At 41.8% G+C, this 15,179-nt stretch overlaps 1 protein-coding gene across 6 annotated transcripts in view; it reads left to right on the forward strand.

Annotated features, from left to right (window-relative positions):
* Positions 1-15,179, forward strand: part of ARHGAP26 (Rho GTPase activating protein 26) — a 496,856-nt gene that overhangs the window by 163,481 nt on the left and 318,196 nt on the right. For all 6 annotated transcript variants that reach the window (XM_061189774.1, XM_061189777.1, XM_061189778.1 and 3 more), the window contains exon 11: positions 6,055-6,133. In XM_061189774.1, the coding sequence (XP_061045757.1) occupies positions 6,055-6,133 (79 nt within the window). The remainder of the gene's footprint in view (positions 1-6,054; positions 6,134-15,179) is intronic.

Consider the following 15,179-nt stretch of genomic DNA (forward strand, 5'->3'; position numbering starts at 1 on the left):
TTAGAAAGAACAGTACTGTTAGATTCTGAGTGTTTGTTTCAGTGGGGTGGAGTGAGTTAGTAATAGCATTTCCTGGTCCAATAGGAAGTGGGTGAATTGCCAAGCCACTGAGATCACCATTGTTGACTCAGATTCAGGAATAAGATTAGAGTAGGGAGGCTGTCGAGTAAGCCTGGAATCAGGGCTGGTTGTGATTCTGCTTGCTCCTGGCTGATGAGAAGGCTGTGAGCTGACATCAGTAGTCCCAGGTTCCTGGATGTGCCGATAAACTATGTATTGATTTATGAGGGCCCTTTGTGGAGGCCAGAGTCGGAAGGAGATAGGGCGGTAGGTAGCAGTTTGCCCTGTGATAGGTGAATAACTATTTTTTGCATCGCCTATGTAGTGTGAGAGGTGAGGTGCTTAGAGAAAGTTGCAGATCCTTGTTCATGCTTCTCAAGCTGATCCAGATATAGCACTAACCAAGGACATATTCAGAGTGAACAGGAGGTGCTGTATTTGATATAGAATTTTAGGATTGAGCCACAGAAAGGATTGTAAGTTATTTGTTCCTTCTCTCATCTGGTGGGTAGTGGGAGCACCCTGGCAGATTTTCTAGAATTTGCTGAAGACCCCTTCTTTGTCCTTGTCAATTATCGGACATTAATTCCAAAAGGGGGAAGTAGGCCACTGTGATGCTTTATTCAGGAGGAAAAAGGAAATGGCTGTGATGTCAGAACCTGTATGTCAGTCTTTGGCCTGGCTTGCTTTCTGGTAGAGGTGTGATTTTTCAGTGCTGTGTGACAGTGTTTTGGGGGTGGGGTCATGCATATCAGAAGCACCATGGCTCATTTCTTTTCCTTTTTAACCTGCTCTTCTCCCTCCATAATTTTGACTGTAGTGACACTTGCCGTCCATTCCTTCCACTGACCTGCCGCTCATTTGCCCCTGTGATAACAACTAATTTTTGGAGCATTTACTGTGTCTGACACTTTGAAATGCCTTATACATATTTCACTTAACCTTCACAACAACCCCATGAGGTAGGCACTCATTATCTGCCTTTTAAAGAATAGCATAGAGTAGTTCGATTACTTGTCTGCTAGGAAGCACTAGAGTCAGGATAACTACTGAGCTTAGATGAGAAGTAGTATATCTTGGGTTTTTTTAAAACTTCCTTATTTTTATTGAGGTGTAATCAGAGTGAAATGCATAAATCTTAAGCCTGTGTCTTAATGACATTACACACACAGACACACACAGACATACACACACACACACCTGCGTGACCACCCAGGTCAAGTTATAGAACATTTCTGTTACCCCAGAAGGTCTCCTTGGGCCGCTTCCCAATCACTGCCCCTACTCCTTCCCCAAGACAAAATCACTGTTCTGACTTCAGTCACCACAGATGACTTTTGTGAGTATTTGAACATCATATAAATGGAATCACACCGTTGGTAGTCTTTTGTGTCTGGCTTCTTTCCCTCATTATTATATCTATGAAATTCATTCATGTTGTTGCAGTAGTTGGTTCTTTTCTGTTGTTGTCTGTTGTTCCATTGTTTAAATATACAACAGTTTATTCTCTTATGAATGGATATTTGGCTTTTTGTTGTTGCAAAATTTGGCCATTATGAATAAAACTGAGTATTCTCGAATGTGTCTTTTGGTGGACGTATGTGCTCATTTCTCTAGGGGATAAATCTAGAGGTAGAATTGCTAGATCAGAAGGCAGGTGTCCATTTAGTTTTAGTAGATATTTCCAAAGTGGTTTTATCACTGTATTCTCTCGCTAGCAGTGTATGAGAGTTCCAGCAACTCTGCATTCTTGCCAGTACTTGTTATTGGTGGTCTTTTGAATGCTCTCCATTCAGAAGGGTGTTTGTTTTATTTCATTGTGGTTTTAATTGCATTTTCCTGATGAGTCATCATGTTCACCCTGTTTCTTATGCTTGTGACCACTGGTGTGTCCTCTTTTATGAAATGCCTATTCAAGTCTTTTATCCATTTTATTAATTGGGTTGTTCATTTTTTTCCTATTTATTTGTTGGCATTCTTTGCATATTCTGGATATTCATCTCATTGGAGATAAACATCACAAACATCTTCTCTTACTCTCTTAATAGTACCTTTTGATGACTGGAAGTTCTTTATTTTGGTGAAGTCCAATTTATCCTTATTTTTTATGATTAGTGCTTTTTGTGTTCTTTTACAAAACTCATTGCCTTTCCATCTCTTGGGTATTTAGAGGCAGAAAAAAATGTAGAGAACGACTGCTGTAGAAAGTAAGCCACAGTCACACTGGCCATTATTGGATTCCTGTTTTTGGATTGGCTGTTTGCCTACAGTGGTGTCCTGAGCCCTCATATTTATGAAGCACTTTAGGTTTCACAGAGCTCTTTATCATTCGCCCTCATTTGATCCCAGGCAGGAGCTTACTAGAGGCCTTGCAGGAGCGTCTGGTCCCTTTTGATGGCAAGGGACATGGGTGGTCAACACGAGCTCTCTGGGGGCCGCAGTATCTCCGCGTTTCCTGTGGCTTTGTGCTTGAGGGCAAAGCATTAGACTGCTTGGTTCAGATCCTGGCTCTGTAACTGTGGACAAGGTACTTAACCTATTTGAGGCTTGATCTTCTCATCTGCTAAATGGGATAATGAGAGTATACCTCCCTCATGATGTAGTTGTGAAGATGAAATGAATTAATTAATAGATAATGCTTAGCACACTATCTGGCACACAGTGCTGGGTTATTATTATTGTAGTTGTTCTTTTATTATATTGTTTGATAGGGTCACAATTGTTTTTTTTAAATTGAAGTATAGTTGACTTAAAATATTAGTTTCAGGTGTGCAACATAGTGATTTGATATTTTTATAGACTACATACCATACAAAGTTATTATAAAATATTGACTGTATTCCCTGTGCTGTACATTACATCCCTATGACTTATTTCGTGGTTTGTACCTCTTAACCCCCTTCACCTATTTTGTCCCCCCTCTCACTCTTTTCCCCCCAGTACCCACTAGTTTGTTCTCTGTATCTGAGGATCACAATTCTTTGCAGAGCTGGAAAGAGCTCTGATCATTTACTCCAATTCTCTTTTATTGTGTCATATTTTCCTTTTCTCATTCCACACTCCCACCTCATGAGTTCTGTCTCTTTCCCTCTCTTTTTCTTTCCACTTTTGTTATGAAAAGCCAGATGCATTTCAGAAATGAACTAAATTGATACCTGAATGAAAACATACTGTCTTACAGGGACTGACATGGAATGTGTAGGGCCATTGAGAGTTTTGCTTGTTTTCTTTTGTTTTGAGGGATGGTGGTTAGTAGGGGCATAGGGACAGTAAATATGGAAAGGAAGTTAACTGCTTGATTCCAAAATAAAGTTGACCCATTTACCTTGGTTCTAGGAATTACACACATAAGAGATTTATGTAATAGTGGTTTAAGTTGTAATAAAGGAAAAGAAATTTGAAGCTGAGTGTTTTCTAGATGCCTAGAAAAGATAGTACATACAGATCCAGATGTACATACACCAGGCTAAGAGAAAGTTTTCTGAACTTGGGGTGATAGGATTAGAATCAAGTGCGTTAAATCTACTTTATTCAGCTCTCCACCACCCCCTCCCACAATAAAAAAGGAGAACAAAACCACATGTGGAAAAGAATGTATATTTTGATATTTCTTCTCGAAATGAAAACAAATCCTGTTGACTTTCCTGGTTACTAAGGCCAAGTGGCCCACCCTTCACAGCCTCTGAGTTTGTCTGAACTTCCTCTTTGTGGCTCTGGGTAGAAATTTCACACTGTGTGCCATGAAGTTGCTGTGACATCTGTGAGGTCCCTGAGACCTTGGTCTGCTAGCCAGCTATTGTGGTCTCACTGTTTGCTGGTGAACACCTAGCAGGAAATGAACTGGAGACACGTTGGCATGTAGAGAGTAGCTCTACCCCAGCGGGGAGAGGAAGGTGTCTTTGCTCTCCAGTGTGGGGGGAACAGGAAGGAAAAAGGGGGGCGTCTGGGTGAGCAGAGGGGCCTCAGACCTAACTGTGCCTCAGGATCACCTGGGGAGATGGTTAAAATCCGAGTTCGCAGGCCCAGCCCCGAAGTTCAGGTTCAGTGAGGTGGGGCTGGGCTGGGCACCTCTATGCTAAGGGCATGCATGATTCTGAAGCCAGGGGTCCAGGCACAACAACGTTTAGAGCAACACACAAAGGTCCAGGCCCAGGGACTAGAGAGTTCCACAGTGGACTGCAGCTTTGTAGACTTTTTATCTCAAAGCCATTAAAGCTTTGTGCGTGGCTTTAAGGTGGAAGAGTAGAATCAGTCCACCCAGCCCCCGGCCGTAGGGCTGTGGCTGCCAGCAGTCTGCAGATACCCAGCTGGTCACACACACTGGATGTGCTGATAGTGGTGGGAAATGGGCACTTGGGCCTGAGAATGAGAATTTCTGAGAAGAAGAGGGAGTGTCCTGGCCGGTGCAGGGAGTCACTGTGTCTTCTGAGTCACTGTGTCTGGGTACCAGCACCCAGTGTGGCCTTCACAGGAGTGACTGCCCTCTCTGGAATCAGCGTCCATCCCATCACCTGCCTCTCATCCACCCTCTTACCCACCCTCCCACCCACACCCCCCCCCACACCCCCCCGCTGCTCCTCCCTCCCTGTCTCTCTGTCCCTCCCCCCCCAACCTTGTTCACCACCTCACGCACTCACACCCGCACCCCAGTGCCCCTCATCCCCAGCCCCTCTCTACTTACATGTTCACATCTTTGAAAACTTTTTTTCTTTAGGGATGTTGAGGGATGATGACTGAAAAGAAACAAATGTGATATTTAAAATACATTCAACATAAGTATTAATAGATCTAGCCTATTCATTGGAACTATGGAAATAAGCCAGGAACAGTGACTATAGGTGGGTTGAGTGAACAGGCTTTGGTGCTTGTGGGCCCAGGCTTGTGCTGCGCAGGGCATCGCGGAGCTTGTTTCTGTGTGTGTGTGTGTGTGTGTGTGTGTGTGTGTGTGTGTGTGTACACTCTTCTGTGATCCTGAGCAGTGCTGCAGTCTTAATTCTTGCTCAGTGGACTTTGGCCTCCCTTTTAGGCTTTCTCAAACTTTAAAGATGAGGATTTGAGTCATTAATTCTTAACTTTTTGTGGGTTGCAGTTTGAATTGTTTGTCCAGAAAAATACATATACATTTGGTGAGGGAGGGTGGCTTTTAGACTCTCGGGGGCCCGTCTGTGGACCCTAAGTCAAGAACTCCTGCATTAATGAGCATAGAGGACTTGTAGCCCCTTCTCCCAAGTTCATGTTTGTGGCACACACCTCTTCTTGTGTGACATCTGTAAGGGGTACGCAACAAACACCATTTGATACTGTGTGCATGCTTTCTGAAGGGTTTGTGCTCAATTTGAAAGAACAAGCAGATTTCAAGGAGAGAGTGAAAAGAGCTAATGCATGTAAAGACCTTAGCATCTGTCATGGTAAAGATTCACTTAAAAATGCTGTATACATTTAGTATAATCATATTATATAAATATACTAAATACTAATTATAACGCCCATTACCCCCATAAGACTTTTTCATGTCAAAAGCAGTTTAGAAGCATTGGACTAGATATTAGACCAGGATCCCTCCAGCGTGGATGTTCCCCCTCTTTTTATTGAGTCCAGTAATTCTCTTCACTTAAGAACGTGTTTATTGTACTCCTACTGGGAGTAAAGGACCCTAGTAAGCATTTTGGAGAAGAGGAATGAATATGATCTCAAACGCCGAAGGGAATCACTTGACTCCTCTGTGTCCCTTACCTGTACGTAGAGTCCTGTCTTCTGTGTTTCCTCCCACCTCCCTGAGGGAGGTGGGCTTATTGAGAGGGATTTTGGGGTGATAGCTTTGCTTTCTGAGGCTGGAAGGTGGCTCTGAAGAGGTGAGGGGTGCTCTCTTTCTCTGTGCCGTCAACCCCAGCAGGCTCTCACTCGGTCACTTAGATGTTTCTTTAAGGCTCACCTTCATCAGGATCTCTCTACCTGTGGCGCTGGGTTCACATCCGTGTCCTCGTTTCTCCGCAGGCCCGGAGTTATCACCATGCAGGCATTGTCTGAAGAGGACCGGAGGCTCTGGATGGAAGCCATGGATGGAAGGGAACCTGTAAGTAACAATTCAGGGAAGTAGAGCAAGAATAAAGGTCCCGAGTTGTTTGTTGTTTCCTTAGTGCAGTGATTTTTGCCGTTGCTCTAAATAAAGCCTTGGGCTCTTGAGACCAATGTACCAGAGGGACTTTTTTTTAATTCCTGGACTGATGTTTGTGGATATTGACACTGCTTCTGTATAGATGCAACTCCTGAGCTTTGGCCTCTCAGTCTAAGGCATGGGTCCTGCACGATGCCACACCAGAGACCCCCCCCCCCCCCCTTCGCTGAGGCAGTTGTAGCACCCTGAGGACGCTTAGAGGAAGCACAGTCCAGTCTGGCTTACTGAATACCTATCGATGCCTCCACAAAGTGCAGCGCAAAGCGTGACCTCAGATCCATTTTAACAGGTTAGATGATGATAAAAGTGTATACAGATGGTGCAGAACCTTTACTCATTGCCCTCTGGCTCAGCCTCCCATTGCCGTAGTTGGCTCACATCCCACTATAAGCAGTGGGATTACCCGGGCCCATGAAAGGAGTTAAGCCTAGTAATGTGATCCATGCTCCCATTTCAGAGGTGCTGGTCTTTGCTGGGTGATGTAATCTTGTGGTTTTTCTGCATCTTGTGACATGTGAAACCCACGGAAAAACCTTGGGGGAAGTCCCTAGAGTCACAGTAGTCATCTTAATTTGCGGCCAAGGATCTCAACCCCAGTATTCAGCAAATCTCAAGGTTACAGAAGTTGTAAGAGTACGGTCTAACCATGTCCTACCAGTAAAAGATAAAAAGAATCCACATTGTCAGAGGGCCAATAATTGGACCAATAATGATCACTTATAAAGGCACTGTCAAAAGGGGGAAATATGTGCAAGGGACATGAGGCATGCATAGCCTCCATTGACTGTAGAACTCTGTGCATCAAGTGGGGTGTCCAGTATAGATGATTCCAGTTCATTTGTGTGTCTCTTTCTTAGCCTACCCTGGTTAGGTGTTCTGTATCGATTCATGTCATTTTCTACTCAGGTATTTTGTATCCAAACATGGAACTCAATACAGGCAACTAAGCATAAGCAAATAACTAGTGTTTGTATAACATTTAATAATACGGAGCAAGATTTAAAGAACTATTTAAAGATTTAAGTGCAGTTTGCTAAACTCTAGTTAATTAAACATTATTTAATCTTAATTCTTCTGCTGGGCTAAAATACAGGATACCCCTGATTTTCCCTGAATACTTTGTTACTGATAACTTTTGATAGCTCTCTCAAAAGCAGATACACGTTTCTACCTTCGGGGCTTTGTGGGCACAATAGCTGCTTGATGTCATAGGCCTTTGGAAGCAGTTTCCTAAGTAGTCCTTCATATCTTTGCTGTTGTCACCTACCGTTAGTTGTGTGTAAGGCACAGATTTGGCACATGACATCTCTTAACCCATTGATTCCTCTTAGTGCCTTACAAAGTAAATGTTATGATTCCATTTCACGGATGAGGAAACCGAAACTTAGAAGAGGTTAAATAACTTGCCCCAAGTTACACAGATTGTAAGTGGCTATATTACTAGGGTACAGGCTAGGTCGCTGTAACAAAGAGACTTCAAAGTGCAGTGGCTTAAATAAGATAGAAGTTTATTTCTGTCTCAGAGTTCAGAAGTGAGCAGTCTGTGCCTAACAGGGTCATTGTGCTGAGACGGGCTGGGACCTGGGGCCCTTTGCTGCAGTGCTGCAGTGCTTGCACCTGGACACACCTCTCCTCGAGCAACAAAATACAAAGAAACTATAAGGGACTGAAAATAACTGGGTGCATGCGCAGTTGGGGCAAATTCTGGACAAAAGATACAAAGAGGCCAAAAACCTCACTGCCACTTTTGAAGAACCCAGAGCAAAAGCAGTGGGTCGGGAGCAAAAACCCGGTACTGCGCATGCCCCCTGCACACAACACCACCTAAGGGGTGGGCAAACCACCTAAGCTACCCCTCCAGCCCGACCCCTGGACACACCCCTACCCTCACCCCATATAAGGAGCAATCTTGACCCCCCTCAGGGACCTGTTACTTGTTCTCGCTCCCCCTCACCTGCTGCAGCAGTGGACCCAATAAAGCCTTGCCTGAATTTCTTGTCTGGCCTCTATAGTCAATTTCTATTGATTGGGGAAGGCCAAGAATCCTGGTCGGTATCAGTGCCATCCTCAACCCATGGCTTTCCATGTTCCATTCATTTTCATTTTCCAGGCAGATAATGGAGATGAGAGCATCTGGGAGCCAGAAGATGCACACCTCACTTCTGTTGGCCCCCAAATAATTACATGGCCACATATATCTACCAAGGAGGATGGGAAAAGAAGGCTGAACATAGGCAGCCATGGGCCCAGCCGGTGCCCAGGGGATCTTATCACTTCAAGGAGGAAGAACAGAAGCTGTGGGGTGGTTCACAGTTTCCACCACAGTGGCAAAGCTAGAATTAGAACCCATATCTAGCCCTAAATGTCTTTGGTTTTCATCTTTAATAGAGGTAAAATGTCAAATTGCCTTCTAAGAGTCCTCACTCAGTACATTTTTACAGTACTTTCTCTGACTCTCTTGAATGTTTCTTCAACTCATAGGGGAGGAAATACCCAGGAAGAAAAATCCTGTCAGGGCATACTATTCTTCGTATGAGTGAAAAACCCACTTGTGTGTGTGTGTGTGTGTGTGTGTGTGTTCCCTCCAATAAGCTGGAGTTCTAAAACTGCTCCACTCACTGCATTTTAAGCCTCCCCACCTCCCTCTCCCACCACTTGATATTTGTTCTCTGTCTGCATATGCTTGGTTTTCTTACTAACCACCTTAGTTTTCCCGTAGATTAACATCTGGCCTCTGTAGATGGAAAGTGTGCTGTTGAGAGAGACATCTCCTTGCTCCAGAATGTGCACATTAAAACAAGTTTAAGCACAAATAATTGTTTTCTAAACATAATATAAATTTATTTCCTCTCAGCAACATAGAGTTTGCGTTGAAAACCACACCTCCGTGTGCTTTTAAGTTTCCTAAAGAGAGAGAGAAATACAGACATGTGATGACAGTATAATTGGCAGGAATGTTAGGCCTCATTTTGTCTCCCATTGCTGAGAGCCTCTAGGGAGCATTGCTGGAGATATATACCTAGTAGACAGTTAGCAGCTCCGGCTTTAATCACCATCTCCCTAATTAGTTAAGGCTGTCCCCTTGGGAGTTTTGGCTTTGCTAAGGGAGCAGAAACCTCTTTCTCTAGTTGATCTTAGAGTATTTCCCTTACTTCAGGGAGATGTTAATGGCAGCACCTATCTTTTGTTTTTATACTTACAGCTCGGTTGTTCTGTGATTGATTATTCAGTGTTGGATATTTTATTTCTTTTTTTTTTTTTTTTTTTGGGAGCCGTTGGTAGTCTTGGTTTCCACCCTTTCTGTTCTTTCATTGTTCAATAACACCTCATGATGGTTGGTTGGAAAAAAAACCGTAAATGAACCCCGAATCAGTTGATTTTACAATGTTTTAGTTAATTGTTAAATAAATTATAGTTTTTAGCACCCAGTGACATTCTAGTCTAAAGAAAAGTCGAATGTCTTTATGTTATTGATGGATATATAATGGAGGAAGAAATTAGAGTTGTGTTTCTATAATGAGCATTATGGTTTTGATCCATGTGATGAATTCGAATTCAAATGAAGGAAACCCAATTCAAATTTGTCTGAGAAAAAGCTGGAATTATTGGCTTACATAACTGAAAAATATTGGGGTATAGTAGTTCTGGCCCATCTGAATCCAGGGGCTTCCATAATATTTGGAGTTGGTTTCTTCTTTTGTATTGGTTTCATTTCCAAGAGGTTCTTTCTATGTAGTGGTGATATGCTTCCTAACTGTTCCAGACTTACATCTTATTATCAAGAACAGGAGCCAGGAAACTTTTTCTGTAATGGGCCAGATAGTAAGTAGTTTAAGCTTTGGGGGCTGCATGGTCACTATGGCAGCTATTCAGCTTTGCTGTTGTAGCTCAAAAGCAACCATAGACAATATGTAAATGAATGAGTGTGGCTGCATTTCAATAAAACTTTATTTATAAAAACCGGTAGAAGGCAAAATTTCAGTCATGGCCTCATATCCCTGGTCTCTAAGTATAGTAGAAAGAGAGCTTTGCCTAATAATTCCAAAGAAGTCCCATATTTGAATTTTAGTGGACTAAATACTTGGACCAGAGGATGGGATAGGTGAATTGACCAGATGTGACTCCCCTGCCCACTGCACTAGAACTGTATAAACGGTGGAAGAAGGTTGGCTTCCCCTGAGGAGAAATCAAAGCATTGTTATGTGAGGAAGGGCAGTAGACATGAGGTAGGCAAAAATGACACAATTTCTCCCAGCTCTGATATCTATACTCCATTAAATTTTCAGTTCAGAGAGCTTGTTCTTTGATACTTGGCCAGGAGTGAAAACCACAAGTTTACCCTGAACATCTTACTTCATGGTGAAAGACTAGATGCTTTCTCCCTAAGAATGGAAACCAGGCAAAGATGTCCACTCTTACCACTCTTATTCAGCATGGTACTGGAAGTTCTAGCTAGTGCAGTAGGGTAAGAAAAGAAAAAAGGCCTACAGATGTTGAAATGATTCTGCTGTATTTTCTTCACTTTCTACTAAATCTGGGTTGACAAGCTATAGAGTCACCATTCCAGCCACATAAACTTTCATTTTAATATTCAGTGGCCACTGTCTCAGGCTTGAGAATAGACTTTCCATATTAAATGGGACACAGAACCTTAGTTCAAGCTGCATAAATACTGCAACCAGGAGAAATTTTAGAGACAGCAAATTTCCTTTCTCTTGGCTCCTTATAACTGAAGTTCTCTCCTTTTCTCTTTGTATATTGCTCATAAGCATGTTCACTAAATTAAACAAGCAGATTAGAGTCAGTACCAGTCCACCGTCATTACCAACACATATACACCCAACCTGATGTATTTATTATTCTGTCTCCCCCATATGGAAAGATGACTCAGCATGTCAGTGGGACTAATAGGGTAACCTGGAGTCTCAGAACCTGGACCACTCTGATCTTTAAACTGTGTTCCCATATATTCCCGCAGCTGTGATTAGTGGTGTGTGTCTGGAAGTGCTTCTCTTACCTCCTTATTTTAGAGGTATTAGTCTTCCTTCACACCCAAAGATTCTTTAGTAAAATTAAATATTTCTCCACTTTGAGCCAGTACTTGAATCTCTTTTGACATCCAGAAAGTTAGAAAGCTGGCAGATGCCAGAATTATGTGGAATTAAATTAAGAGGGAAGAAACAGGTGGTGTAGCATCAAAGATTGTGTGTAAATACATATATTCATTTGAAGCTATGAAATTGCCACTTTTGTAAGTCAAAAATGGCCAGATATTGGCGAATTCATATGGCTCAACCTCCTAACTGTGCAGCAGAATGAAGCCCACAGCCAGGCCAGTATCACGCCCTTATTTATATAAGCGGGAACACTACCTAAAAAGGCCAGTCAGTGGTTGATCTTGGGTCAGTAATCCAGGTCTCCTAGCTTCCAGCTCTGTGCTCTTTTTACTACAACCTATGCACTGCTGAATTATTAGGAAGCCATAGTTGAATGGCATCTACCCATCCTTTTTAAGTGGAGCTCCTCTGTTGTGGCTGCTGCTATGGAAGAAGGAAAAAACGGGGAGACTAAGGAAAAACCACTCCTCTAGCAAGTGGACAAGACAGCATGGCTTCCTACTGCTCACCTCCATTTTAAAGAAATCTTCCATTTTAGTCCTTGTGGACTTTGAGACTGAACAAAGTGTGCCCTTCTCTCAACCTTTCTCTGCTAAGCCCAAGTTCCAGTCCGTGAGTTCTTAAAGAACTCGTAGAATAAATGGTCAGTTGCATTGCATCTTACAGTCTGCACCTGATATCCAAAAGAGTGAGCTGGTTTTTAAAGGAAAAAATAAGATTGATGACTGTTCAGATGAGATCCCATGGTCAGAGGCAGAATGTCATGGTGGTTAAGAATGTGGGCTCAGGCAGCCTGGCTTTAAATCCCTGTTCACCACTAATAGCTCTCTAACACTGGAAAATGACCTAATCCCTCTGAGCATGTTTCTTTGCCTACAAAATGGTGATAATAATAGTGTCTTTCTATAAAATTGTTTTGTAAGGACCAACATATAGGTAAAGTGCTTAGCACAAGGCCTCTACATGGTGAAGTGCTCTTTAAAAGTTAGTTTTTACTATTATCTTTTTGGAGAGCAGAGGCAGGGATACCTGGATTCTCTTTCTAGCTTGGTTTCTAAATTACTTGGCTCTTTTGAGCACAGAGTTTACTTACTCACCTTGCCCGGGCTCGCCAAAGTGTAGGGCAGGAACTGCTTTCACTAGTATGGAAAATGTGATTTCATTTAGCAGTCGGTCTGAACTTTCAGGCTATGAGTTGGACAAGCATGAAGTAATCTTCAGCCTCATTTGCTACGATGCGGCCCAGGCCTGGTAATTTGTAATCCCAGTTGTATGCCAGGCTCAGCTCATCACTCTACCGCTGATGCTTACATTTTCCTTTCTTAGTAAAATAAGCAATCAAAGGAGTATGGATGGTTAGGAGGGTGTGGGTGGAATTGCTAAGCTCCTGTGTGGTGATGCAGGTCTCACTTCTTTCTGAGTAGAAGGGTGGTTTGGAAGGATACTTCCGCCCATTTTGTGAAAGCTCTCTTTGTAATGTCACATAGTGTGAACGGATGAAGCGTCTGAAAGCAAGGTTCCTAATTTACTTTCCATTTCCCCACCTCCCACCCCCACTCAGCCCCAAGCTGCTGGGAAATTGGATTATACCTCCATGTTACTTGTTTGTGTTTCTTTTTCTCTTACTGAGTTAAGAAGCTGGTTGCAAGCTTCATCTTTGAATCATGTGCGTGTTTTTATATAGGTAGAATTCATAACAGTACATATACTATCACACCAGTGTGCTCAAGTCTTAAAAGAAATTTAGTAATATTCACATCTTTCCTTGTTCCCTTTGGTTAGATGTCCTTTAGAAGAACAGTTTCTCATGAAAATCATAGAATAGTTAATTGAGGAGCCTGAGCTACAAGTTGGGAGAAAAGAGGAGGAGGTTAGGTGAAATTGTTTTGTGATGGAGAGTTGATGAAACTCTTCTAAGAAATGGAAATGTTGATGGCCAGAAGATTTTGGCTTGAACCATACAATTTAATAACACACTGGTGGTGCTTACTCAGGTCCTAAGCATTCTTCTTTTAGCATTTAGCAAACATTTATAGATTGTCCACCAATTACCTTGATGAACAATGAGGATACCAAGATGAGGAAGGGCCACATTAATAGAAATTTCATTTGTTTGCCGCAGTTTCCCCGTTGCCGAGCACAGCGGCTGGCCCAGCGTAAGCACTCAGCAAATACTTGTTGAAAAACTAGAGTCAAAACTAAGGGGAGGGGTTGAGGATGACTGAGGTTATTTTTCTTTGCGAACCATGTTGCTTCCATTACTTGAGACTGTGTGGGTAGATTTGAAGTTATTTGAATTCCTTGATTGTATAGTTCATTTAGATACATATCTACTTACTTGTACCAGAATTTAGCTGAGTGACCGTTAATCTTTTTTTGTGCCATGGATGCATCTGGCAATCAGGTAAAGCCTTTAGATCCTTTCTCAGAGTAATTTTTTAAATGTATAAAATATATGGCTTACAAAGGAAAAAATATAGAAATATAGTTATCAAAATATTAAAACCATTTGTGATATAATAAATATATACTTCTTTATTACCACAGTAAATAATAAGATATGAGGGCAGTCTGACAACTCCTATAAATGATATTTCAAGTTACCTGCAGCAACAGTAACATTATATAAAATATCTGTGATTTCTACTGGTGACAAAGTTGCAGATACTGCTAACACTAATGTGGTTGTTGCCCACGTTCATATTTGAAGGAAATGCTAAATTTCAGTTAGAGGCTAATGTAGATAAAGGTTTATTTTCTTCCCCCTGCCATTGAAGTTCATGGACCCTTGTATGCTGTCTATGGACCCCATTTCTCCATTTCTTTGCAAAGATGTTTTCAAAGACTTTCTTCCTGACTTCCAAGCCCTTGTCCCAGCTTATAGTTGTACATCGATTAGTGTGATTATTTGATTAATATCGGTCCTCTTGCTTGGATAGCCATCTTCCAGAGGACAAGACCATTGTCACTTTTTTTAAAGGTTTTTGTATCTTTTATACATAGTGTCTGGCACAGAGTAAGTGTTTAGTATCCACTTGTCAGATAATCAGATGACTGAAGCTAAGGAAAATGAAAGTATTGGTTTGGTGTGATGTATTCTAAACTGAGGCTGTTTCTTGGTGATTCCCCACCTACCTTTATAGACCTGCACAGATCCACTGTTTAATTCTCACTTCTTTGTTCATTTTTTGGGTCTACATAGAACATAAAGGCCCTTTTGCTTGTCTTTAGCATTTTCTGCAAGCCTCAGATCACTGTCGGCTTCATCTCCACACTGCTGCCTTTCTAGGCTTGAGCCCCTGTTATAATGTGTCCTCCTTTACTCTCCTTTCATTATTTTTGTCTTTGTTATTTTAGTTTAACCTTAGAGGGTGTAGGATTGATTGTGAGAAGGACTTCTGAATTGTTTGAATTTTTCACAGTCAGCATGTGCTAATTTTGTTATTAAATAAAAGTAATAATGGAGAGGGTCCCTGTGAGTCACATTTATTCTTTCAGTCATCTCTCGTTCTTCCTTTGTCACTGGCATTAGTTACTTGGGTTGTGGAACCTTTCATTCCTATACATATTTAACTCTAGAGAAGTCCCTCTCTAGACTTAAATGTGTAGTGTATGTCCCTCTAGAATTTTCTCTGAGTATTTATTCCTGTACTTGTACATCTAGAAATAAAATTCTTCTATTTTGCAGAATTTTTGAGTTAGTATAGATTTAATATGGATTAGTAGACAGTCTTTGACATTTAGGTTGTTTTCAGCTTTTCATTACAAACAATGGTGTAATGAAATCCTCGTTATGTACTTTACTGTCTACCTATTTGAGCATTTTT

Source organism: Eubalaena glacialis, chromosome 4 (genome assembly GCF_028564815.1).
Source record: "Eubalaena glacialis isolate mEubGla1 chromosome 4, mEubGla1.1.hap2.+ XY, whole genome shotgun sequence".
NCBI lineage: Eukaryota > Metazoa > Chordata > Mammalia > Artiodactyla > Balaenidae > Eubalaena > Eubalaena glacialis.